At 43.9% G+C, this 27,640-nt stretch overlaps 1 protein-coding gene and 1 long non-coding RNA gene across 3 annotated transcripts in view; one reads left to right on the forward strand and one right to left on the reverse strand.

Annotated features, from left to right (window-relative positions):
• LOC134578777 (uncharacterized) overlaps positions 1 to 27,640 on the reverse strand; it is a 495,152-nt gene that overhangs the window by 223,430 nt on the left and 244,082 nt on the right. The window lies entirely within an intron of this gene.
• Positions 8,168 to 27,640, forward strand: part of NLRC5 (NLR family CARD domain containing 5) — a 140,481-nt gene continuing 121,008 nt past the window's right edge. For both annotated transcript variants that reach the window (XM_063437813.1, XM_063437814.1), the window contains exons 1-3: positions 8,168 to 8,253; positions 20,619 to 20,908; positions 27,552 to 27,620. In XM_063437813.1, the coding sequence (XP_063293883.1) occupies positions 8,228 to 8,253; positions 20,619 to 20,908; positions 27,552 to 27,620 (385 nt within the window). In that variant the 5' untranslated portion in view covers positions 8,168 to 8,227. The remainder of the gene's footprint in view (positions 8,254 to 20,618; positions 20,909 to 27,551; positions 27,621 to 27,640) is intronic.

Here is a 27,640-nt window from a genome sequence, read left to right on the forward strand (position 1 = left end):
CGACCGTGCGAAGTACCGCTGAAAACTACCGAAAGGCCGGTTCTCCCACTTGCCGAACACCCAGAAGAGCGGAACCAGGGGAACAATCGCTCCTATGAGCCAGGAGGGTATTTTCGGTATTTTGACCGCTTTCGCCTTTTTCTCCAATTGACCGACCACACACCCTGAATTCGTGGAACTGTTTTGGGCAGGAGCCTCGTGGGTGGTCGGTAAACTAAGACTTTCCACACTTTTTAAGAACCCCTGAACCGATCTGGGTGAAATTTGGATATGTTTGCCTCCCAGATCGGGGCTATCAGGGGATATGTATTTTGTGGGGATACCTTGTGGGGAAAGGGGTGTTCCAATGTTTGGGTAAAATGTGAGCCCTCTGCCTGGAGATAATTGATTTAACCCTTAACTTATCTCACTATCTTCCAGGCAGAGGAAGGGAGTGTATTAAGAAAATACTGTACAGTGATTGGTGATATGTTTGTTTTGGGAGGTCCTCTTGCATGAGGATCCCCCATAAAAGCCAGCCTGTTTCAATAAAGCTTTAGTTCTGTTACACCCTTCATGAAGTCTTGGCTCATGTTTGGGGAAGGAATATTCTAACTACTGGGAAGGATTGTCGGGAAGCTGTATTCATCTCTACCCCCTGCTGGAGCTATAATCACTTTTACTCAGCAGCTGGAAAAGGAACAAGGGACCGCAGCACCATCACCCCTGCAGGTCTTAACAACTGGTGGCAAGCGACGGGATTGAATGGAACGCAGAAAGACAACTGATGAATGGCCCAGCAGTACGAGAAACTAAAAAAGACGACGCTACAAGATCTACTGGAAGCCAGAGGACAGGTGGCAAGCAACAAGAGAAAAGCTACCCTTATAGCAGAACTGATGGAGGGCGACCAAACCAGCAGCGGGACGGATGTCAGCCGAGAGGAAGCGGAGTTCCAACAGAAGGTGATGTGGAGGCTAAATTTATATGGGCCGAACCACCCACCTGAGGCAATAACGCAAATCCTGGCACAAGTAAACGCAGAACGCAGTGCCCTACAGGCCAGCTTGATCCAAGCAGACAACGCGTCCCTAACAGGATCTATAAATGGAGGGCAGCGGAGAAAAATTAACTCTGCTGCCTTTAAAAGCTTTGCGGACGGAGAAACAGAGATTGACGCATATCTACAGGATTTTGAACGTCAATGCGCTTTGGAGGGTCTGGAATCGGAGCAGTGGGCATCGATCTTAAGCAGCAAGCTCACAGGCCGTGCAGCCGAGGCCTACAGAGCAGTTCCTGACACAGCCATACATAACTATGCCAAGGTAAAGGAAATTCTGCTAGCTAGATATGCCGTGACCCCAGAGACTTACAGAAAGAAATTTCGGGCCTTACGGAAGGGGGGCCGAGACTCCTACACTGAGTGGGCTTTTAGGCTGTATCGGGCAGCCCAAAACTGGATACAAGGCTGCCTGGCCACCACATTGGAAGAGGTACTACAACTCTTTTTACTTGAACATTTTTTTGAGCACACCCCGACAGACACCAGGGATTGGGTCAGAGACCGAAAGCCGGCTACCAGCGAAGCCGCAGCCAAGCTGGCGGACGAGCATCATGAAGGCCGAAAGGGGGAAGCTAGTGGGAACCGTCCTCCGATAAGGTCCAGTGTTCCACCACCAGGACCTGTGACCAACCCCAGACCACCCACAGCGGCCCCCACACCCCAGCCTGGTTTTGTCCGGAGACCTCCACCGGTATGTCACCAGTGCAATCAGCCCGGGCACTACAAAATCCATTGCCCTCAGCGGAGCCGAACCAGCTGGGAACGGCCCCCACAAACCCCGAGGGCGGCCGCTCACCACTATCAGCACACCCCTGTGGGAGAGCCGGCACCCGACTCAGAACAGTGGGCCGTGCTACATGAGGTAGACCTTGCCCAAGCGGAAATCGACAACTGAGTCCACCACAGACAGTTGGTCACTGTAGACGGTTAAACAGCAGAGGCGCTCCGAGACACGGGCGCCACCCTTACATTAGTAAAACCCCACACCGTAGCTGCCAAGGCCCGCACCCACAGGACTGTAGCAGTACGAGTGGCCGGGGGTGCCATCCACAAGATACCCACTGCCCGGGTACAGCTAAATTAGGGCCATGGTGACAAGCCGATGGAAGTAGGCATTATGGCGGGACTACCAGCGGACGTTTTGTTGGGGAATGATTTGGGGTGCCTGACTTCACAGCTGGTACAATCCGAACCTGCGGAAGCCTGCGCAGTGACTACTAGGGCGCAAGCCCGCCAAGCTGGACCGACACACTCCGAGGAACCACAGGTAGGAACTGAAAACCCCGTAGCCGCCCCTAACCCTATCCCCTTCTGGGGTACCCCCCAAGACTTTGGCCAAACCCAACAAACAGACCCCACCTTAGCCGGTTACAGGAAGGCAGTAGGGACACCCAGGGAAGGGAATAACCACGAGGGATTCCAATGGGATAAGGGGTTGCTGTACAGGGTTACCGGGGGAGTGGGGAGAGGGGCAGCACAAGTGATAAAAAGGCAACTGGTAGTACCCCGGAAATACAGGGCAGAGCTTCTAAGGCTCAGCCATGATATCCCGCTAGCCGGACATCTGGGTATCAAGAAAACGAAGGACCGCCTTACCCAGACGTTCTTCTGGCCAGGGATCTCCAACGATGTGCAGTCCTACTGTAGAACCTGTGATACCTGTCAAAGAATAGGGAAAAGGGGGGATCACCCTAGGGCCAAGTTAAGACCCCTACCTATAATTGACGAGCCATTCTACCGGGTAGCAGTAGACCTGGTGGGGCCTCTCAGCAAACCCAGCTCCTCCGGGAAGCGCTACATACTCACGGTGGTGGACTATGCCACCAGATACCCTGAGGCGGTGGCGCTCTCCAACATTGAGGCGGAGACGGTGGCAGAGGCCCTAGTTAAGATCTTTTCCCGAGTAGGGTTTCCCCGGGAAATACTTTCCGACCAAGGGACCCAGTTCACGGCAACTGTAACCCAACAGTTGTGGCAGAGCTGCGGGGTTAAGCCCTTATTTAGCTCCCCCTATCACCCACAGACGAATGGTCTCTGTGAACGATTTAACGGCACGCTTAAGCAAATGCTCACAGCATTCACAGAGTCCTACGGTCAATGGGAGAAGTTTCTACCTCACCTCCTGTTTGCCTACCGGGAAGTGCCTCAGGCGTCCACTGGGTTCTCCCCCTTCGAACTCCTCTACGGGAGAAAAGTTCGGGGACCCCTGGACCTCATACGGGAGCACTGGGAGGGCAACACAGGAGAGGAGGGAGTCCCAGTCCTGCCATACGTGCTGGAGTTTCGGGACTGCCTGCAAGCTCTCACCGAGTCCGTTCGGGAGAACTTGCGGGCGGCCCAGAAGCGCCAGAAACAATGGTATGACCACGGGGCAAGAGATAGGAACCTGGAAATAGGGCAAAAGGTACTAGCTCTCAGACCATCCAAAAAGAACAAGCTCCAGGCAGCTTGGCAGGGGCTATTTAAAATAGTAGAGAAGATTAGCGACACCACGTATATCGTGGCCAAATGTTCAGATGAAAGGGTAAGACGGGCCTTTCATGTAAACATGTTGAAACCTTATCACGGACGCTCTGAAGATGTGGCTGCCATATGCGCCCCATCCACGGATGATAGTGAGGGACTCCCATTACCAGACCTACTAGCAGCTAACCCCGGGACGGTAGAACAAATTGGGTTAGGAGACAAGCTAGACCCCCCCCAGCAGGCAGACGCTAAGCACCTGCTACAGGAATACGGTGGGCTATTCTCCTCTCTACCCGGATACACGTCCGCCGCAGTACACCGGGTAGAGACCCAGGGGGAAAACCCCTTGAGACAGCAGCCCTATCGTATACCAGCAGCAGTACGCACGAGCATGTGGAAGGAACTCCAAGAAATGCTCGAACTAGGGGTTATTGAGGGTTCCCAAAGTCCCTGGGCGTCTCCGGTAGTGTTAGTACCGAAGCGAGACGGCACGACTCGCTTCTGTATTGACTACCGGAAACTGAACGACAGGACAATCACGGATGCCTACCCTATGCCACGGATCGACGAATTGCTCGATCGCATGGCTAGTGGACACTTCCTGACTACCCTAGACCTTTGTAAAGGCTATTGGCAAATTCCGCTAGACCCGGCTGCCATCCCTAAGTCAGCATTCGTCACCCCATTCGGGCTATACCAATTTAAGGTTATGCCGTTTGGGATGAAGAATGCCCCGGCTACATTCCAAAGGATGGCAGACCGACTTCTGGAAGGAATGCAGGACTTCGCATGTGCCTACTTAGATGACATCGCCATCTACAGCGGCACCTGGGAAGCCCACCTGGGACACTTTGGTATTTAACAAGTTACAGGAAGCCGGCCTTACCCTGAAACCCGAGAAGTGCCATGTAGGCATGGCAGAGGTCCAGTACTTAGGGCATCGGGTAGGTTCGGGTAAGCAGCGGCCCGAGCCCGCCAAAATAGAGGCCATAGCAAATTGGCCCCAACCCCGCACTAAGACCCAGGTACTAGCTTTCTTAGGCACAGCAGGGTACTACCGCAAGTTTGTCCCCGAATATAGCACCCTAGCCAAGCCCCTCTCCGATCTAACCAAAAAAGCCCTACCCAAGCAGGTATCGTGGTCCCCGGAGTGTGCAGCAGCGTTTCAAAGTCTTAAGGCAGCTCTGAGCAAAGCTCCAGTATTGGCGGCCCCAGACCCTAATAAGACATTTCTCGTTCACACAGATGCCTCCATGTTTGGGCTGGGAGCCGTGCTGAGCCAGGTGGGGGAAGATGGCATGGAACACCCGGTGGCATACCTCAGTCGGAAGTTACTACCTCGGGAGGTCAGCTATGCCACCGTGGAAAAGGAATGCTTGGCGTTGGTATGGGCCTTAAAGAAGCTCCAACCATACCTCTACGGGCGAGCTTTTACGTTACTAACTGATCACAACCCCCTCATTTGGCTCAACCGAGTCTCTGGAGACAAACCCCGGTTGCTACGCTGGAGTTTAGCGTTGCAACCATACAATTTTACACTGCAGTACCGTCCGGGCAAACAGAACGGTAACGCGGATGGACTTTCCCGTCAGACGGACTTGGACTCTTAATGCTACCACCCGGACATCCCCTAGCCAACCCGGCAGGGTCTAGGCGGGTATGCCGATCCATGGAACTAAGGGGGAGTAATGTGAAGAAAAGAGACCTCAGCTGACCTTTTCTTCTATTTTGTGTGTATTTAATTTCCCTTTTTCTGCCTATAGTGGATTATTCGTTCGGCAGTTTGCAACTACCGAACCACTACCTCCCTCCTGGCTTGTTGTGATCTGAAGCACCGACAATTAAGTGTTCCCTGGGTGGCCGCTGTTCGTATAGCCGAACGCCACGAGGAAAAGAAAACGGCGGCCATCTTGTTCGCACGAGGCGAGTCAGCGGGACTTGGTCGTCGAGTGTCTGGAACTAAAATCGGACACTCGACCGTGCGAAGTACCGCTGAAAACTACCGAAAGGCCGGTTCTCCCACTTGCCGAACACCCAGAAGAGCGGCATTCGGTAGTTATGTTCGTATGAACCAGGGGAACAATCGCTCCTATGAGCCAGGAGGGTATTTTCGGTATTTTGACCGCTTTCGCCTTTTTCTCCAATTGACCGACCACACACCCTGAATTCGTGGAACTGTTTTGGGCAGGAGCCTCGTGGGTGGTCGGTAAACTAAGACTTTCCACACTTTTTAAGAACCCCTGAACCGATCTGGGTGAAATTTGGATATGTTTGCCTCCCAGATCGGGGCTATCAGGGGATATGTATTTTGTGGGGATACCTTGTGGGGAAAGGGGTGTTCCAATGTTTGGGTAAAATGTGAGCCCTCTGCCTGGAGATAATTGATTTAACCCTTAACTTATCTCACTATCTTCCAGGCAGAGGAAGGGAGTGTATTAAGAAAATACTGTACAGTGATTGGTGATATGTTTGTTTGTTTTGGGAGGTCCTCTTGCATGAGGATCCCCCATAAAAGCCAGCCTGTTTCAATAAAGCTTTAGTTCTGTTACACCCTTCATGAAGTCTTGGCTCATGTTTGGGGAAGGAATATTCTAACTACTGGGAAGGATTGTCGGGAAGCTGTATTCATCTCTACCCCCTGCTGGAGCTATAATCACTTATACTCAGCAGCTGGAAAAGGAACAAGGGACCGCAGCACCATCACCCCTGCAGGTCTTAACAATATTCTTCTAGTATATTCTACTGTATTCCTCATCAAAACATGTCTACAATCAGTACCTATCGTTTATCAGCAATATACTCATCTAGCTTTCTCCATGACATGTGTAATATATTACCATAGTTAATATCAAACGTGATCCTGAACTACTGTTTTCAAATAATATAAAAAATGTGCCTGTCTATCTAATGCCAAAACATGTTATACCAATGTTTACCTACTCTACCGGATGTCGCTGTTGTGGCACATGCCGGCTGTTTGTTCAATCAGTGCACAACCAAAATAAAGAATTAAAAAAAAAATAAAAAAAAGTGTTCCCTTAAAACACTCAACAACAATACAGAAAAACCAAAAAGGGAAAACAAAATACATCTAAATGCCACCAAAGTAAATATAACATAAAATTCATACAACCCGAATAGAAATATAATCAGGGAACAAATTAAATCAATAAATATCTAGAAACGTATTTTCAGCACTGAGGGATAGATGGGGGTGGTAGAGAACTCTTTAAATGGATCGAAATACAGGCATATCTCCCTCTCAGATATTTTTTCCTTTCCTTTCCAGATATTTATTGATTTAATTTGTTCCCTGATCAGATTTTTATTCGGGTTGTATGATTTTTATGTTTTATTCACTTCGGCTGCATTTAGACGTATTTTGTTTTCTCTTTTTGTTTTTTCCCCCATTTTGACGGCCCGTTGCTGCAGGGTCACATGGAGAACGTTTTTATATATGTTGTTATGCTTCATTTTTAGAAGCCAGCGTCATCTCAGTAATTTGTATCCCAAGTTGTTCATATGTAGTTCCTTTATAGTTATAATGGTGACCTTTAAATTGTTAAAAACACAGTCTACCCTCCAGTCCTACCCTTGTCCCCCTAAATATAGTAAAATCATACCTTTACTCCAGTCTGCTGGTGCTGGCTCTGATCTGATCTGCCTGCTTGGCTGACATCATCAGAAGTGTTGTTCTGAGCCAATCACAATGCTTACACATTGGATTACCTGAATGGGCAGATCAGGGGCAGAGCCAGCAAAAGCCAAACACCGCCCTGGCCAATCATCATCTCCTCATTGATTCAATGCATCTCTATGAGGAAAGTTCAGTGTCTCCATGCAGAGGGTGGAGACACTGAATGACAGTGTTGCACAGTGTGCAGCACTGCCCCAGGAAGCACCTCTAGTAGCCATCGTAAAACAGTAGAGTGATTACCTACAAAAGAATGTTCATGTTCATTGTTTAAACCGTTTAGAACTGCCGTGTAGAACACACTACTTCTCAATTATCATCATCAAGCGACAGTGCCAAAAACAGTGGCTCTTCACAATGTTATTCTCAGTGCTGTGGTGCTTTACAAGATGTTATTTTTCTTTGTTCTGCTTTTTTTCTTTTCTTTTTTTTTTTAATAATAATATCTCCATGTACCAGCCCAGCAATGCCTGTCTGTTTTCAGTATATTCAAAACCCTGGTAATAGTATTTATTTTACACTAATGTTGCCAGCAAAACTTTGATATGGTCACCTTGAAAGAGTTTCTGTAACGCTATGTTGTGTTGAAATATTTCTGTAATGAATGTGTACTTTCTACCAAAGGGCTCTGTACAGCAATACACAAACAGTGAGTACGGTACGTTACATTTGCTTTCATCCCTTGTGGATAATTCTAACGTGATTCGTGTGAAGACGTGAAAACACAAAGTTAAAAAGTGAAACTGAAAGTAGAGGTTACGTCTTGATGATTTATTACATAAAATTATCAACTGCAAAATTGTTTGGTATTTGTGAGCTTGAAACTTCGTGTCGATGCTTGTAACAAAACGGCAACTTTAAATTATTAGAATTGAAAATATCACGAGGTCTTTAAATTCAAAATAAAGGAGAGGGCCGGTGCAAAGTGCATGATCACGCCTCTTTAAAAGGGGATTTCCTTTAAACATTTGCTTTCTGTTTTAGAAAATTTCGAATAAAAGCCTTAAGACAGATATGCTCCTTCAATGCAGAAAAAACGTGCCCTTGAACTGTAAGTAAAGTCTTCTTCTTAACCCTTATATGTTATAAATTGTAATCTAGTGAATTGGATACTGTGACAATACTTTACATCTCAAACACGTGTAGTAGCGCAGTATGACAAGGTAATGCATGTGGTTAGTCTGCATCAAGCTAGAAAGCTATATACTTTGTGATGAAAAGAGAAAGTAGGGGAGATGATCATTGCGAACAAAACCACAGAATAATTTTGGACAATATAAAAAATGGATATATTTTAGTGTGCAAAAAAAAAAAAAAAAATTAATAAAAAAAAAAAAAGCATTCTTAATATATGTAAATGCATAACAGTTATTTGTATTCTCTTAATGGCCGCGATGTTTGCTATTTGTAATATCAACATAGATCTTTTTGCATAGAATGTTTCTAGCGTGCAAACAAAAACAGTCTGCACAAATGTTTAAAATGAATAATGTCAGAAGTAAAAATAATTAGACCAATCGTGCAAAAAAAAATAATAAAAAAGGCGTACAAATATTTAAAATTATTTTGCAAGCTGCCCTTAATAGAATGGAACAATTTCTCTTAATGTAGTGCGCTACAATGCTGAGGTTTAACATCGGCCATTTATTTGCACTGTGTACTCTTCACATATATCAGAACGGCATTCTACGCAGATCAGCTTCAATATATCAAAACGGAACTATCCAAGAAAATAAAAGGCAATTTTTAAAGCAGCACTGTCACCATCCGGGGACTTTGCAGAGTTCCCAAAGACCCGCGATGGTGACATTGCCACTGAGGGTGAGATTAGCAGGTAATGGTGAGATTTACTAAGACTTCAGAGAGAAGTTTGTAGGGAAATAGAGCCGCATCTCATAACTGCGTTTTGATTTATTTTTACGGATTATTAATCATGGTTTGTATTTCTGAAGGCTAGAGGGCCAAGAATGTGAAAGCGGTAATAAGCAAAACGCACGGTGTGCAGAAAGCGTCTTTTTGCTATATTTCATAGAATAGGATCAAACATATCCCTGTTTCTTTCTCACGTTGTATATACATTTAATGAGAAATTTAAAAAATGATGAAAAATAAAGTATTAAACAGTTATTATAAATAGGGCACTCTAATTCCCATAACCACTACAGCTTACAGTAGTCATTATGGTGCAGCAAACTTTTGGACACTGTCACCATTTTTATGCAAATTATTTTGAATAGTTTGACAAAAATCGAAGGTAATACACAAAGGCTTTTTTTTTTTTTTTTAAATCAAAACCACTGCAATTAGCAGTAGTAGTTATAGTGCCTCATTTTGTCCATTTAAAGCAGAGAGGCCACATGTTTTAAAACTTCAACTTCCATGATCCTTTGTTAATCTAAAGGCATGCAAAGCATCATGGGAGTTGTACTCATACAACATCTGGGGATCTACCTTTGGGCACCCCTGATTTAAAGGAACTGGCCATGGCTATGGCTGGTGGACAAGAGCAGGAGATATAGCACATTTATAATTACAGCTTTACAGGAGGGATACCTTGCACCAAATTGCTGACTGACAAAATGCGTTGGACAGAAGCAAGAGGTAAATAAATCCCTGCTAAAAATTAGCTTGCAATCTTGGAGGAAGTGGGATAAAAGAACAGAGAAAGAAGATTGTTGTGTTAAATGGGAGCTAGGCTAGATAGATAAGATGGTGTGTCTAGTAAACCTAAAGAAAGTGGTCCGTAGGAGAAATGCAGAGTGAAGGAAAAAGTTCAAGCAAATGTGATGAGCGGAGGAACAAAGACACAATTGCTCCAGAAGATGGTTTGCTTTGCTGAAAAGAAGAGTTCTAAGACTTCTTAATCAGAAACTATAAGAATGTCCGAGGTAGGGCATGCCATTAGAATCAGTCAGCCCTCGATAAATCTCATAGGCAAAGATGAGCAATTTACGAATGAGCAGAAAACAAGAGATGGTCACTAGGATATGGGAAGCCAGAGCAAGTCCCGGCAAATGGGTGGTGGGACAGGAGTAGTAAGGAAGATAAGCCAGATGGCAGCATTCACAAGAGATATAGTTCAATAGGCAAGGCATGTATGATAAGTGTGTGAACAAGTGTCTTACATGTATGTGGCATTACATAGAGGTGAATACTAGAAATGATTTTAAGGTGGAATCCATATATGTGTAGGAGCCAGACTGAATGTGGAGAGAAAAGTTGAGATCAGAAACACTAAGAAGGCAACAAGCTTGTAGGTTTGAAGTAATTGGGGGTCCATTGGCTTTCAGGAAATAGACAACAGAGATAGAGTGTTTGAAGGAGGAAAGCCAAGAAGTTTAGTTTTGGAAAGACTGAGTTCTTGGAAGAGGAGATAGAAGAAAGGCAATTAGTTTATAGAAGGGCAGGAGAGAGCTCAGAAGAGAAGGGACACATTGTCGTAAGGATATAATTGGTAGTGGATTCCGAAGACACTAACCGGGTTACTAAAATAATCAGTATGAAAAGAAAACAAAAGGAGGTAAAGAATGGAGCTCTGTGGGATTCTAACAGAACACGTGACACTAAATGAGCTTATGGAGAGGTAGGTAAGAGAACCAAGAAAGTACAGTGTCCGAAAAAAGGCAACTTGCTAAATGTTTAAAGACGTTGTGAATGTTTAAACAGTCAGCAGCTAAGAGGTTGAGGAGAATTCAAATATACAAATTACATATAGAATGTTGTTAGAAGAGAAAGTAGGGTGTAGAGATTGATTTTTTTAAGTTATGATACGATTGTCGGTTACAATAAAATGGAGAGGACACCAGAAGAGAGTGAGAGGATGAAGAAGTGTAGAAGCTTCAGCAAGAGATGGAATTTTGAGTAAAGAAAAAAAGGGGAAGTTGAGTTGTGGGAGGTAGGAGAGAAGAAATTAAATGTTGTTCCCGATATGCTTAATCTTGCCAATAAAACAACCTTCAAACCCTATGACTGTGAGGTTAGTGTGAGGGTGGGTTGCAGCAGAGTGGAGTAAGGATTTATGGGTGTAGAAAAGCTGCTTGGGGTCATTAGAATAAGTGGTAATGAGGGAGGGGAAATACGATCACCTGGCAAGAGAGAGGTAAAGAGGTGCCAACGTAACCTGTGGTACCAAGCACAGGCTGAAATTAGTATGCTCCTCTTTGAAAACATGTTTTCTTTCTGCATTCTACCACAAGAAATGTCCAAACCAGATGTAGGAAGCAAAGTTAATGATGAACCATAACTGTTTGTACACAAAGGTGGTTTGGTGACTTGACAACAAAGTGTCTACATTTAGGCAAAAACAGATCTGTCCAGTTGGTGATTCTTTCCAGTCTTGCTATTTTATTCTACATTTTGCAGATCAGCTATCAATGAATATATATATATATATATATATATATGGCTTGTTTCTATGCTTGGCAGTTAAAAGCAGTTGTAAAGCATTATATACACATTCTATAAACTTTTGCAGCTAAAATATGGTTTTTATGGTCAACACTTTTGTTTAAGACCTGCATACCACATCCACTAATACTGACCACCAGTTAGTGTTTACTATTTTGCAAACTAAAAATACATCAAGATCACCGGAACAAGTTACCAAATTTCACCGGCATTTATACATTTATATAAATACATACATTATGCTCACAGATAGGCTTTAGTGCTTAAATGTACCCACACATAGTTACGTAGGCTGAAAAGAGACATGCGCCTATCAAGTTCAGCCTTTCTCACTCATCTGTTTTTGCTGCTGATCCAAAATAAGGCAAAAAAAAAAAATACACATTTGAGTTGCTTCCAACTTTGCTACAAACTAGGAAACATTCCATATTGACCCCGGAATAGCATCAGATAACTCCTTGGATCAAGAAGCTATTAAACCATTAAATATTATATCCCTGAATATTAGGCTTTTGCAATTATTCATCCAATTGCTGTTTTAACATCTGTACAGGCTCTCATAATACCACCTCTTCAGGCAGACAATTCCACATCCTTATTGTTCTTACTGTAAGAAAACCTGCCTTAGACTAAATCTCCTTTCTTCCAGTCTAAATGAGTGACCTTGTGTCCTATTTATAATCCTGTTTATTCCAGAGAAAGGTTTGTATTGGCCCCGAATATATTTGTATAATGTCATCATATCCCCTCCAAGACGCTGTTTTTCTATACTAAAGAGGTTTAAATTTGTTAACCTTTCTTCATAACTAAAACGTCCCATTCCTTATATTAAGTTTGTAGCTTACCTCTGCACCTTTTCTAGTGTCATAATATCCTTCTTTAGAACAGGTGCCCAAAATTGCACAGCATATTCAAGGTGTGGTCTTGCAATTTATAATGAAGCAAAATGTTATTTTCATCCCGAGAATTAATGCCCCTATTCAGTGGCGTACTAAGGGGTGGGCGGGGGGGCAGTCTGCCCTGGGTGCCACTCACTTGGGGGGTGCCCGGGGCAGACTGCAGACCATGTGTCTCGCGAGCACTGCCCAATCAGAGCGTTGCCGCGGGTTACCATGGCAACGCTCTGATTGGGTCTCGCGAGATCCATGGTCTGCAGCTCTGCGGAGCTGCAGACCGGAAATGAGGGCCACCGGACCACCAGGGATTTAAGGTAATTTTTTAGTCACCCCCCCTCTCACAATCACCCCCCTATCCTCATCACCCCCCCTCTCCTCATCACCCCCCCTCTCCTCACCCCCTCCCTCTCCTCACCCCCTCCCTCTCACAATCACCCCCCCTTCCTGAGCTCCCTCTCACTTCACCCCCCCTCCTCATCACCCCCCTCCCTCTCACAATCACCCCCTCCCTCTCACAATCACCCCCCTCCCTCTCATCCTCACCCCCCCTTCCTGAGCTCCCTCTCACTTCACCCCCCCACACCATAACCCCCTCCCTCTCACTTCACCCCCCACACCCTCACCCCCCTCTCCCAATCACCCCCCCATCACCCCCTCTCACAACACCCCCCTCTCCTCATCACCCCCCTCTCCTCATCACCCCCCTCCCTCTCACAATCACCCCCCTCCCTCTCACAATCACCCCCTGCCTCTCATCCTCACCCCCCTTCCTGAGCTCCCTCTCACTTCACCCCCCCACACCATCACCCCCCTCCCTCCCTCTCACAATCACCCCCCTCCCTCCCTCTCACAATCACCCCCCCTCCCTCTCACAATCACCCCCCCTCCCTCTCACAATCACCCCCTCTCCCTCTCACAATCACCCCCTCTCACTATGACCCCCTCCCTCTCATCCTCACCCCCCTCCCTGAGCTCCCTCTCACTTCACACGCCCACATCATCAGCCATCCCCTTCCTCTAACAATCACCCCTCCTCCCTCTCACAATCACCCCCCCTCACAATCACCCCCTCTCACTATGACCCCCTCCCTCTCATCCTCACCCCCCTGAGCTCCCTCTCACTTCACCCGCCCACACCATCACCCATCCCCCCTCCCTCTCACAATCACCCCCCCTCATCACCCCCTCCCTCTCACAATCACCCCCCCTTCCTGAGCTCCCTCTCCCTTACCCCCCCTTCCCATCACCCCCCTCCCTCTCACAATCACCCCCTTCTCACTATGACCCCCTCTCTCTCATCCTCACCCCCTTCCCTGAGCTCCCTCTCTCTTCACTCCCACACCATCAACCATCCCCCTCCCTCTCACAATCACCCACCCTCCCTCTCCTCACCCCCCCTCTCACAATCACCCCGCTCTCCTCATCACCCCCCTCCCTCTCACAATCACCCCCCCTCTCACAATCACCCCCCTCCCTCTCACAATCACCCCCTCTCTCATCCTCACCCCCCTTCCTGAGCTCCCTCTCACTTTACCCCCACACCATCACCCCCCCTCATCACCCCCCTCTCACAACACCCCCCTCTCCTCATCACCCCCCTCCCTCTCACAATTACCCCCCTCCCTCTCACAATCACCCCCCTCCCTGAGCTCCATCTCACTTCAACCCCCCACACCATCACCCCCCTCCCACTCACAATCACCCCCTCCCTCTCACAATCACCCCCTCTCTCTCATCCTCACCCCCCCTTCCTGAGCTCCCTCTCACTTCACCCCCCCACACCATCACCCCGCTCTCACAATCACCCCCCCTCTCACAATCACCCCCCCCTCTCACAATCACCCCCCTCCCTCTCACAATCACCCCCCTCCCTCTCACAATCACCCCCTCTCACTATGACCCCCTCCCTCTCATCCTCACCCCCTTCCCTGAGCTCCCTCTCACTTCACCCGCCCACACCATCACCCCTCCTCCCTCTCATCACCCCGCCTCCCTCTCATCACCCCCCTCCCAATCACCCCCTCCCTCTCACAATCACCCCCCTCTCACTATGACCCCCTCCCTCTCATCCTCACCCCCCCTCCCTGAGCTCCCTCTCACTTCACCCGCCCACACCATCACCCATCCCCCCTCCCTCTCACAATCACCCCTCCTCCCTCTCATCACCCCTCCACCCAATCACAATCACCCTCCTCCCTCTCACCACCCCCCTCCTTCTCACAATCACACCCCCTCCCTCTCACAATCACCCCCCCTCCCTCTATGACCCCCTCCCTCTCATCCTCACCCCCCTCCCTGAGCTCCCTCTCACTTCACCCGCCCACACCATCACCCATCCCCCCTCCCTCTCACAATCAATCACCCCCCCTCCCTCTCACAATCAGACCCCTCTCACTATGACCCCCTCCCTCTCATCCTCACCCCCCTCCCTGAGCTCCCTCTCACTTCACCCGCCCACACCATCACCCATCCCCCCTCCCTCTCACAATCACCCCCCTCCCTCTCACAATCACCCCCCCTCTCCTCATCATCCCCCTCTCCTCATCATCCCCCTCTCTCTCACAATCACCCCCTCTCTCTCACAATCACCCCCCCTCTCCTCATCATCCCCCTCTCCTCATCATCCCCCTCTCTCTCACAACCACCCCCTCTCTCTCATCCTCACCCCCCCTTCCTGAGCTCCCTCTCACATTACCCCCCCCCTCCCCATCACCCCCTCTCCCTCTCACAATCACCCCCTCCCTCTCACAATGACCCCCTCCCTGTCATCCTCCCCCCCTCCCTGAGCTCCCTCTCTCTTCACCCCCACACCATCACCCAACCTCTCACAATCACCCCCCCTCTCCTCATCCCCCCACCCCCATCTCACAATCACCCCCTCTCCTCATCACCCCCTCCCTCTCACAATCACCCACCCCCTCCCCCTCCCCACCCTCTCACTATGACCCCCTCCCTCTCATCCTCACCCCCCTCCCTGAGCTCCCTCTCACTTCACCCCCACACAATCACCCCCTCCTCCTCCTCATCACCCCCCTCCTCCTCATCACCCACCCTCCCTCTCACAATCACCCCCCCCTCCCTCTCACAATCACCCCCCCTCTCTCTCACAATCACCCCCCCTCCCTCTCACAATCACCCCCTCCCTCCTCCTCATCACCCCCCCTCCCTCTCACAATCACCCCCCCCTCACAATCACCCTCCCTCTCACAATCACCCCCCTCCCTCTCACAATCACCCCCCTCCCTCTCACAATCACCCCCCTCCCTCTCACAATCACCCCCTCTCACTATGACCCCTCCCTCTCATCCTCACCCCCCTCCCTGAGCTCCCTCTCACTTCACCACCCCACGCCATCACCCTCCTCCCTCTCACAATCACCCTCTCACAATCAACCCATCCCTCTCATCCTCACCCCCCCTCCTGAGCTCCCTCTCACTTCACCCCCCCACCATCACCCCTTCCCTCACACCATTATCCACTATACAAGCACACACTGCATTCACTATACAAACACACAGACACACACTTATACATGTATGCCTGTGTATCTGTATGTGTGTTGGTATATGTATATCTGTATGTGTTAGTGTGTGTCTGTGTACCTGTTTGTGTGTCTGTATCAATGTGTCTGTATGTGTGTGTCTCTATCTGTATGTGTGTCTGTGGCGGTGTCTCTCTCTGTGTCTGTATGTGTTTTTATCTATATGTGTGTATCTGTGTCTATCTGTATGTGCCAGTATTTGTCTGTGTATGACTGTTTCTATGTAACTGCATGTGTGTACCTATGTGTCTGTGTATGTGTGCCAGTGTGTGTATATGTATGTATGTATATGTGCATACATCTCAGCATTTCGCCTACACTACACACAAATACAACCCTGCATCCAAATGTCAACCCTACATAAAAGCACACCACCATATTCAAAAACCACACTACAGAAAAATGCACTCCTGCATTCAAATGCCAATACGTGCAAACACACCCGTAAATTCACTCACACATACTCCATACAAAAACATGCTTACATTCAAATACACAAACAGTGCTTGGTGCTAAATACATAAAAATAAAAATAAAAACTTAACATATTTTTTTTTACATTTTTAAGGGTAGGGGGGTGCCAAATATAGGATCCGCCCCGGGTGCCAAATGCTCCAGGTACGCCCCTCTCCCTATTTATACATGACGAGACCTTACTGGCCGTAGTAACTGCCAATTGACATTGCACATAGTTGCATAGTTTTATTCTACATAATAGAATAAATATGATGAGAGTTTGCGGTTATTAACTTGCATTTCCTTCTCACCTAGCTGAAATAGATGTAATTTTAAGTCAGATGTTAATTTTTACCATCTAGCATGGCAACCAGGTGCATGACAACAATTTTAACAAAGACCGTTTTGTCTCTAAAAGATTGTAACAAGCATGGAAACAACCCAACTATGTATACATATCGCATTCAAAACTTGCCCTATATTCCAAAAAAAATCCACTGATGGGTCTGTTGTCTTTGAGAATAGGAGCAGGATACATCTGGTGTATAGCTATCCAAAGCTAGCAAGTATACACACGGAAATAAAACAAATCAAAAACCCGCTTGACTACATTGATTAAACCTTAGATCTATAGTGAATACATATTTTTTTTAAAACCACTTCCTTAACAATAGCTATTTTAAGGAGCCCTACCTAAATGTTACTACGGTATTAAACAAATACGACAGGTGCATCTTACAGTCAAAGCTATGGGGAAAGTTTGAGCTTACTGCCACCTTCAGATCTTCAGTTAGAACTTGTATTACACTCAACGGCCCATCGTATGTTGCCTCTAGAACAAAACGTATATTGACACGACGTGCAAACTGTACAAATGCTATAAAGGCTACTGATTGTGTTGCTGGGCTGGCCAACTGAAGACACACAAGCCATATTGGCCTATAAAGACAGTTTTCACATAATATAAAATGTTCAAGGGTCTACAACATTCTCGTTCCAGCCATAAGAAGGGAGCTCCCAAGATCCTCTGACAAGTGGCTAAAATTAATAGGAAACGTTATTCAGGAGAGGATGTAGGGCATCCCATTGCTCACACTTTGAAGAATATGGTTTGCAAATAGAAGAAAAAAGAAGGTGGAAGCTAAGGGAAGAACACTCAAAAAATGGGGTTAACCCACAATTAACTACCAAGGTAGTAACAGGAAAGAGGAGAAAAGCTAAGAGTGCCCTTAATAGAGTGGGATAATTTTAAAATTTAACTTTTAATAGTACAAAAATATAAAACACAAACAAATATATATAAAACAAACAAAGGGAGAAAAATAAGGTACTAAATGTACTAGTATAGGTCTGATGGCCAATTAGCAATTACAATATAACAAAAGTAAGACAAGCCAAGAGAGAAAAACAAAGTACTAAATGTACTGATGTAGATTTGATGGCTGGGTAGCAGATACACGTGCACCAACACTGTAACAGTATATTTCGAAAAAAACCACACAATGGTTACTGGTTGTACATGCAGAATACCGGCAAGGAACTCCAAAACTCAGTTGGAGTGAGATTCAATAATGCAGGGAATGCATAATAGATAATTTAACGAAACATGTGCTCACCCTGTAACCTATGTAAGAAAAAACGATATTTGCTGATAAGGAGTGCAGTATATATATCGTCAGGTCTACGTCAAATCTCAATTAGAATGAAGTTCAAAGTTATAGTAGTAGACGCTGGGTCTATGAAGTAAGTGCAAGTATAAAAAAATATATAATTGCTACATTTACAAGAAAAGAAAAAAAAAAAAAAGAAACATAGAACGCATGAAAAAACACAGAGTGCCTGTTCAAAAGTTTTCAGGATACCTCTGGTACAGATCACTTGCAACAAAACAAAGTTGCAGTGCAGACTAAGTATAGTAACTATTACTAGATAACAAAGTGGAATGTTACCGAGGAATGCACGTAAATAGTAGAGCCCGAATAGCTCAAAATAGACCACAAAGTCTGTTATAAAGAATAGAGACAGAGAGAGGGGGTAACCATAACGATAGGGTATATATTTAGGGTGGATAATAATCCCCAGTTTCCTAAGTCTAGCCCCACAAAAAGGTCTGCTCCAATAATAACAGAAGTGGTGCACGGGATTCTTGTGAGAGTGCGGTAATATCGATCCAGAGACCGTACAGTGAGCTGTTACACTGAATCTCCGATAGCCCCTGACGCGCGCGTTTCGCCACAACTCATCAGAGGGGAACCGATGTGTGGTAAGTATCAGCTATTTAAAGGTCCTGGGTGAAGCTGATAGGGGAATTCAAAAAGGCCCGCTAATTCTGATCAGCCAATCACTGATCGCCAGTGATGACGATACCCAATTGGGTGAATATCGTCATTAACCCTGTAAGGTCTGTGAAGGAAACATATGCCAAGATCAGTAATACAGTTAGAACTAAGTAGACTGCCAATGCCTTAAAAGGAGATAATGACAAGGAGAGATGAAAGATTATTTAACTGTAAATACAGAGACCGGTGCAGGGTGACTGTGACCGAATCTGTGTGTGTGGTTAATAGTCCTAAACAGCAATAGCGGACAGTAAAAGATAGTTTGAAGCCTATTATGAAAGGAATTTATCAAATAAGTCCGATCAGCCGAAGTTAAAGCATCCTAAAGAAAGGGGGGATGGCCAGCAATGATGATAAAAAATAATAAATACATTGCTAATGTAAGACAATCAGATGTTGATAAAAGAAAACAACTCTGAGGGTGGTTAAATACTGTAAACTAGTACGGACTCGTGTAATGATGATGCATATATCCCTGCAATATGGAATTGCAAGAGAGACAATTAACCCCTTTAATGCCAATCGTGGGGTACAAGAACTTCGTACTGAAGTGAAATCGGACCGAAAAGGGGGAAGTAAAAAACATATGTACTATATAGTAAATAGGAGATTGTTGGTAAGGAAGGAACCAATGACTAAGGAGAGGTTAGAGGGGAGGGATGAAAAATCGCTCCATTTTGGCAGGAATTGGCGTGGTACAAATTAGTAAATGCCAATGCCCTGAGGGGGAAAAGGAAAAACCTCAAAGCAAAAGAGGGCCAATAGACCCTATATGTAGGGAGGATACAGAGGATATAGTGCTATCCCTATTCAGGTATGAAGAAAAGTGTGATGGACCGATAAAATTCATAAATATGGAATCAAAGTTAGACCAGAGATCTTAAAGGGTGTGTGAATATCTGGTGGTGGTCATAACTAAGTGTAAGGCAGGTTAAGAACATCAACTGGCTATAGGTCCCAGGGAGTTTAGGCAAGATGGACTGCCAATAGTTCAAAAGGTTTGGGAAAGGGTCAATGCCTCAGGGTATAGATAAGGAAGCCCTAATGTGAGTGGATAAACGGGGTAAAATTAAATTCTTCGTTAAGACCGCCAGGGGCAAGAGTTTTAAATTCATAAATCCACCTGGACTCTTTTCGAAGAAGTATGAGATTGAAATTGCCTTTTCTGGAGTTTAAATTGACTCTTTCCAAGACCTGAAAAGATAGGTGATTAGGATTTCCATCATGGACATTTCGTATATGATTGGCCACTGGAGTGCTCAGATGTAGATTTTTTTACTGAGTTCACATGTTGCAGAGTGCGTCTCCTAAGTTCTTGGTAGTCCTTCCAATGTATTGCATGCCGCAAGAGCATGTGATGACGTATATGACGCGTGTAGTACTGCAATTTATGAACTGGTTGATTTTAAATTCTTTTGGTGCACTTGATCAATTTGGACTGGTTTATAAATGGACATGCCTTACAATGTCCACATTTGTAGATTCCCACAGGTGCAGTGAGCCAATTCTTGGAAGGTGTTTTTCTCTCGAAATGACTGTGTACCAAAAAAATCACTGAGGTTTTTAGACCTGCGTGCCGTGATATTGGGATACGCGACTGCTTCTGGTTTTAAGTCAGTGTCATGTTGTAAGATTGGTTTGGAAATAGGCAATCAGATTTGCAGTATTAACTAGATAACTATTAGGATTCTGTTCATGCTGGATGGATCTTGGTTTTTTATTTTATGTAAAATGTTTTTTGTTGACTTTACCATCTTCCTACATATTTATTTGACAGTGATAACATGGAAGACCTAGATCTGCAAGAAGAAAGCCTCTTTTCCCAGCTCTTAGATCACTTTGTCCATCATGTCGACTGGATGGTCACTGAAGCCAGGCTCTTCCTTCCCAATGTCGACATCAGTCACATCAAACAGAAATCCGATAACCTTGCAAAAGTGTCTGCAGTTCTCCAAGAGTTTAGAGAGTCGCACAGTGAGACATGGAAGAAGTTTATTCAGCATATTTGCATGGATGGCAACCTTCCAATGGAACTGGAGACACAGCTACTGAGCTTAACAGGAGAAGGTCAGTTTTCCCCACAATTTTGATAATCAAAGAATTAACCCTTTTTTTTCTGTATTTTGAAAAAATATTTGCATTCAAGAAGTTTTGCAAGGAAAAAAATAGGATGCAAATATCGTAATAGCCCAGGATCAACAAGCTTAGTAACAAGCTGGGTGGATCTCACTGTAATAATTCCTAAATAAAAATTAAGTGTGTGTGATAATATTAATATGTATGTGTGTATGAATGTGTGTGCGTATGTGTATATGAACGTAAGCGTGTGTGTATGAATGTTACTGATTGCGTGTGAATACAGATATGAATTTATATGAATACGAGTACGTACCTGTAATTTCCCTAACAAAACAGAGGTTTTGCCTGTCATGCTATTGACGATACAATATTATTGTTAGCAGTTCTATTAACCCTGTTAGCTCATTACCATGTACCATGGACATTCAAAATTAGAAAAGCACTTGTAACACTTGTCAACTGTTCATGTCATGTTAACATGACCGTTAAAAAAAAAAAAAAAAAAAGATTATATATTTATTTTTTTATGCTGAAACTTAATCACTAAACAGAGATCTTTCATTAAACTTAACAATGATTTTCAATGCTCCACTTTTCCCAAACGTAGCTATTTTGCCTTAACATTTGCAAAGTACCGGTCGATTTTTACAGCGAATTCCCGGATTATGGGATCTGACTAGGTAGTTACCTGCCATTGTGTCAAACCTTAATCCCAGACTATGAATAGTCAGAAAGAGTGTTCCTGGATACTGATAAATGGGTTTTCTATTTTCTCTTTTCTGAAATCTCTACGTAGAGGGTTTCCAAGAAAATGTATTCTAACAAGGTCATAGTATAACTTAGAAACAGGTAATGCCCAATGATTAGTAACCTTTGTTAACACTACTAAAACCTTCCAATAAATAAAGCACAATAAAATGTATGCTAGAAAACGTCCGTAAAAAGAACATAAAGAAGCTAAAGAAAAGGTATTTAATCTACTTTGAACGTAATAAATAATGCTCCAGTAGAGAAGGAGAAAAGGACATACCCTGAAGAAAGCATTCGTTTTTCTACATGTTTGAACAAATAATAATCTTAATAATGTTTCTTTCCCCACATCTAAGTAAAGAGTCTTTTAAATGTATTCCACTCTTCAAATACATTGTGGAATTCTCACCAAATTATGCAGACACAAATCTTTCTGTAGTTTACTGTACCACTACCCGTTATCAACCCGGAAAATAAGTGAATATTCCTCCCAAGTCCCAGGTTTGATGGGATAGCCCAATATCCAGGGTCCTGTCCAAGCCACACAAGACCAAGTCCACATAAATTACAATGCTAGTGGGCCAAACTGTACAGAGTGGGTTCACCCATGGAGAGGCCTGCGTGGAGCCAGGGACAGCAATGAACAGTCACCCCTGAGTGTATTCACGCCAGGCTGACAAGCCCTTTATTCAGATGTGACTTTAAACTCCATATTCCAATTACTTGACTATTCTCACAGGACACAACTCTAATCTTCTTGTTACAAAAATGTTGCATCCCTAAAACCAAGCTAGAAGAACTAATCAGGCAGCTGGATGGCTTCTCCCACATGCTCACAGTGCCTCCTTAAATACAGCACACATTATTACCAAGGTCAAACAAACATACTGTAACGTCTTCAGGCACTGACAACATACTCCTTCCTCTAACAAAAGCCACTGTCTCAATTCATCCAAGTTCTGTTCAAATCCACTCCCATTAATCTGAGCCATCCAAAACACGCCAATCCCATTCTTCCTAAAAAATTGACAGAAGTATGGCACAGAGCCTGTCTGCATGTAATGGAAGATATTTGCTGGAGGATTCACGGTTATATCTAGAACAATCCTATTGGTTGAAAAAATCGTGAAAAGTATATTCCAACATGTAGGCTAAAGTAGCCAAGTTATTACTATAACTAAGAGAATTTCTTAAATCAGCTTTTTTTTTTTTTTTTGTGGCCACAACTTACAGGGAGTGCAGAATTATTAGGCAAGTTGTATTTTTGAGGATTAATTTTATTATTGAACAACAACCATGTTCTCAATGAACCCAAAAAACTCATTAATATCAAAGCTGAATATTTTGGGAAGTAGTTTTTAGTTTGTTTTTAGTTATAGCTATTTTAGGGAGATATCTGTGTGTGCAGGTGACTATTACTGTGCATAATTATTAGGCAACTTAACAAAAACCAAATATATACCCATTTCAATTATTTATTTTTACCAGTGAAACCAATATAACATCTCAACATTCACAAATATACATTTCTGACATTCGCAAACATAACAAAAACAAATCAGTGACCAATAAAGCCACCTTTCTTTGCAAGGACACTCAAAAGCCTGCCATCCATGGATTCTGTCAGTGTTTTGATCTGTTCACCATCAACATTGCGTGCAGCAGCAACCACAGCCTCCCAGACACTGTTCAGAGAGGTGTACTGTTTTCCCTCCTTGTAAATCTCACATTTGATGATGGACCGCAGGTTCTCAATGGGGTTCAGATCAGGTGAACAAGGAGGCCATGTCATTAGATTTTCTTCTTTTATACCCTTTCTTGCCAGCCACGCTGTGGAGTACTTGGACGCGTGTGATGGAGCATTGTCCTGCATGAAAATCATGTTTTTCTTGAAGGATGCAGACTTCTTCCTGTACCACTGCTTGAAGAAGGTGTCTTCCAGAAACTGGGAGTTGAGCTTGACTCCATCCTCAACCCGAAAAGGCCCCACAAGCTCATCTTTGATGATACCAGCCCAAACCAGTACTCCACCTCCACCTTGCTGGCGTCTGAGTCGGACTGGAGCTCTCTGCCCTTTACCAATCCATCCATCTGGCCCATCAAGACTCTCATTTCATCAGTCCATAAAACCTTAGAAAAATCAGTCTTGAGATATTTCTTGGCCCAGTCTTGACGTTTCAGCTTGTGTGTCTTGTTCAGTGGTGGTCGTCTTTCAGCCTTTCTTACCTTGGCCATGTCTCTGAGTATTGCACACCTTGTGCTTTTGGGCACTCCAGTGATGTTGCAGCTCTGAAATATGGCCAAACTGGTGGCAAGTGGCATCTTGGCAGCTGTACGGTTGACTTTTCTCAGTTCATGGGCAGTTATTTTGTGCCTTGGTTTCGCCACACGCTTCTTGCGACCCTGTTGACTATTTTGAATGAAACGCTTGATTGTTCGATGATCACGCTTCAGAAGCTTTGCAATTTTAAGAGTGCTGCATCCCTCTGCAAGATATCTCACTATTTTTGACTTTTCTGAGCCTGTCAAGTCCTTCTTTTGACCCATTTTGCCAAAGGAAATGAGGTTGCCTAATAATTATGCACACCTGATATAGGGTGTTGATGTCATTAGACCACACCCCTTCTCATTACAGAGATGCACATCACCTAATATGCTTAATTGGTAGTAGGCTTTCGAGCCTATACAGCTTGGAGTAAGACAACATGCATAAAGAGGATGATGTGGTCAAAATACTCATTTGCCTAATAATTCTGCACGCAGTGTACAATTCAGTTTTCCGTTATCATGCTGCTTGGTTATTCCAAGCAGCATGATCACTTCAGTCTGTATGGAGTTTGTATGTGCCACGTTTCGCTTTTAAACACGGCACATACAGAGATCCTGCCCTTGACTCTGGCAGTGTCTTTGAGGAGTCAGCAGCCAGCTAATGACTGTTATTGGCTGAGACTATCAGCCAATGAATGGCCACAACTGCAGCTTCTGCAGGAGTTGTAGAGTGTCACCAGACCACTAGGGAGCCTTGGAGCCCGGAGAGGACCCAGGTTTTGGGGCAAACTGTTTCTAAACTGTTAGCCACATTACCGAAGAGCAAGGCCAGGGTATACCTGGCACCATAACCACTACAGTGGGGTTGTAGTGGGTATTATGATTGGAGTAACCCTTTATGGAGATAATCCCTCCCAATTACAGATATTGGTTTAAATAATCCTTATTTGTAACATTGATTTAACGTCTATTTCAAAGATAGGATTGCAAAGCTAAAACCTTTAAACTAGTATATAAGCATCAGCTTTGACTGCAGGTTTTTTTTTTCCCCAGGGATATTCAACAAATTTGAATTCTTTACATATACACAATTTAGTTGGTTTTAAATTTGTTGCCTTTTAAAAAACTAGTGGGTGAATATAAAGATTTGGCAAATTGTGTAGCATTCCCTATTTTGAAATGCTAGTCAAATAACCTGCATTTTTCTATTTTAACCCCTTCCCTACAAAAGGAGGGCTATAATGCCGTGGGACGGCATAGCAAGCCTTAGCGATTGGGCACTCACTCCAGCCCAAATGCTGCCAACGTTCAGTGTAACAGAATGGACTTTGGCAAAGAAATGTGATTCTTTTGTCGGATACAAACAGCACTGGAGCATAGGTTTAACCTCTTAAGGACTGAGCCAAATGTACAAGTTGTGAACAAAACGAAAATTAAACAAAACCTGGCATTTGCGCTATATGTCTGCCCAACCGTAATTCACCTCTTTCATATTAAATGCACCCCCCTTATTATATATCATTTTATTCAGGGGAAACAGGGCTTTCATTTAATAAATTTTGTTATTTGTTTAGTACATGACAATTTAACTGTCAATGTCATAATACTGTTTGCTTTTACTGCAATAAAATACACATATTTGTATTCAGCAAAGTCTCACGTGTAAAACAGTACCCCCTATGTACAGGTTTTATGGTGTTTTGGGAAGTTACAGGGTCAAATATAGCATGTTACATTTGAAATTGAAATTCACCAGATTGGTTACGTTGCCTTTGAGACTGTATAGTAGCCCAAGAATGAAAATTACCCCTATGATGGCACACCATTTGCAATAGTAGACAACCCAAGGTATTGCAAATGGGGTATGTCCAGTCTTTTTTAGTAGCCATTTGGTCACAAACACTGGCCAAAGTTAGCGTTAGTATTTGTTTGTGTGTGAAAAATGCAAAAAACGCCAATTTGGGCCAGTGTTTGTGACTAAGTGGCTACTAAAAAAGACTGGACATACCCCATTTGCAATACCTTGGGTTGTCTACTATTGCAAATGGTATGCCATCATATGGGGTAATTTTCATTCTTGGGCTACCATAGGGTCACAAAGGCAACGTAAGCAATCTGGCAAATTTTAATGTGAAAAAAATGAAACACAAGCCTTATATTTGACACTGTAATTTTTGAAAACACCATAAAACCTGTACATGAGGGGTACTGTTGTACTCGGGAGACTTCGCTGAACACAAATATTTGTGTTTCAAAACAGTAAAAAGTATTGCAGCAATAATATCGTCCGTGTAAGTGCTGTGTGTGTGTGTGAAAAATGCAAAAAATTTCACTTTTACTGGCGATATCATCGTTGGAATACATTTTACTGTTTTGAAACACTAATATTTGTGTTCAGCGAAGTCTCCCGAGTAAAACAGTACCCCCCATTCACAGGTTTTATGGTGTCTTGAAATGTTATAGGGTTAAATATAGTGCTAGCAAATTAAATTCCCTATACTTTCGGCATGGGTTGTCAGGCAGGTCCCGCTAATTGTAATTAATTAGGATACCTAATTATGTAAAAATATTACATAAATATATGTGTAGAATTAATATATGTATATATATACATATGTGTATATATACGTATATATATATATATATATATATATATATATAATTTTGTTTTAATATTTTTATTTATATATAGGTATATATATAGTGATATATACACGTATATATTTATGTATATAGATATATATATTATTTCGTTCTACGTGTATTTTGATATAAATATATATATATTAATATCACAATACAGTTAGAACGAAATAACACACATCTATATATTTTTTAATTATTTATTTTTAATAATTTTTTTATTTTATTTTTTTACGTATTTACAATTTTTTTATATTATATATAAATATATATATATAACAATAATTATATATATATTTAATCAGTATCAGTCTACGTGTAATTTGATAATATATATATATATATATATATGGCCCGGGGGGCTGAAGAGGGTGGACGTGTCGCGGGGGGCTCCCGGGAGTCCCCCCAACCGCGATCGCCAGCATGGGATCACCGGCGACCGGGTAAGTAAAAAAAAAAAACGGAGGGCGTACAATTACGCCCAGCGGCGTTTAGAGCCGCTTAAAAAAAGGACGTAATTGTACGCCCTCCGGTCTTAAGAAGGACTTAATGAATGAGAGATTAGTTATCATTGCATCCTTATCCTGTGCATTCAAGGTGTCAAATGTGTGGGAGGAAAGAAGATAGCTGAACGGCTGTTTTTGCTCCAGAATCCATGTTATGTTAAAATTAGTAAATAAATAAATATATATATATATAATGCCCCAAATTCAGTAAGAACTACACAGAACTACCAGTAAAGAGTAATAAAAAAAAAAAAGAACACAAAAAACAAGCAAACCATAAATGACATTCCTATAAATACCTTGATCCAATTTAAGTTGAGTATGAAGTCCTTCATGTAGAATTGGGATATACTGTAAAAGGTAAAGTAGATTTATTGTTTTAATACGATTCTGCTTCGGCACCTGCTCTAGATGGTTAATCAGATGAAAAAAAAAAAGAAAACAATATTTTTTTGTTTTTTTAGGTGCAGAAGAAATTTCTTGGGAACGTTTCTTGGCTGGGGAATTTAAAGGTTCTGCAAGACGAAAGCTAGGTAACACTCAGTAGAATGTC

The sequence above is a fragment of the Pelobates fuscus genome, chromosome 12 (assembly GCF_036172605.1).
Source record: "Pelobates fuscus isolate aPelFus1 chromosome 12, aPelFus1.pri, whole genome shotgun sequence".
Classification (NCBI taxonomy): domain Eukaryota; kingdom Metazoa; phylum Chordata; class Amphibia; order Anura; family Pelobatidae; genus Pelobates; species Pelobates fuscus.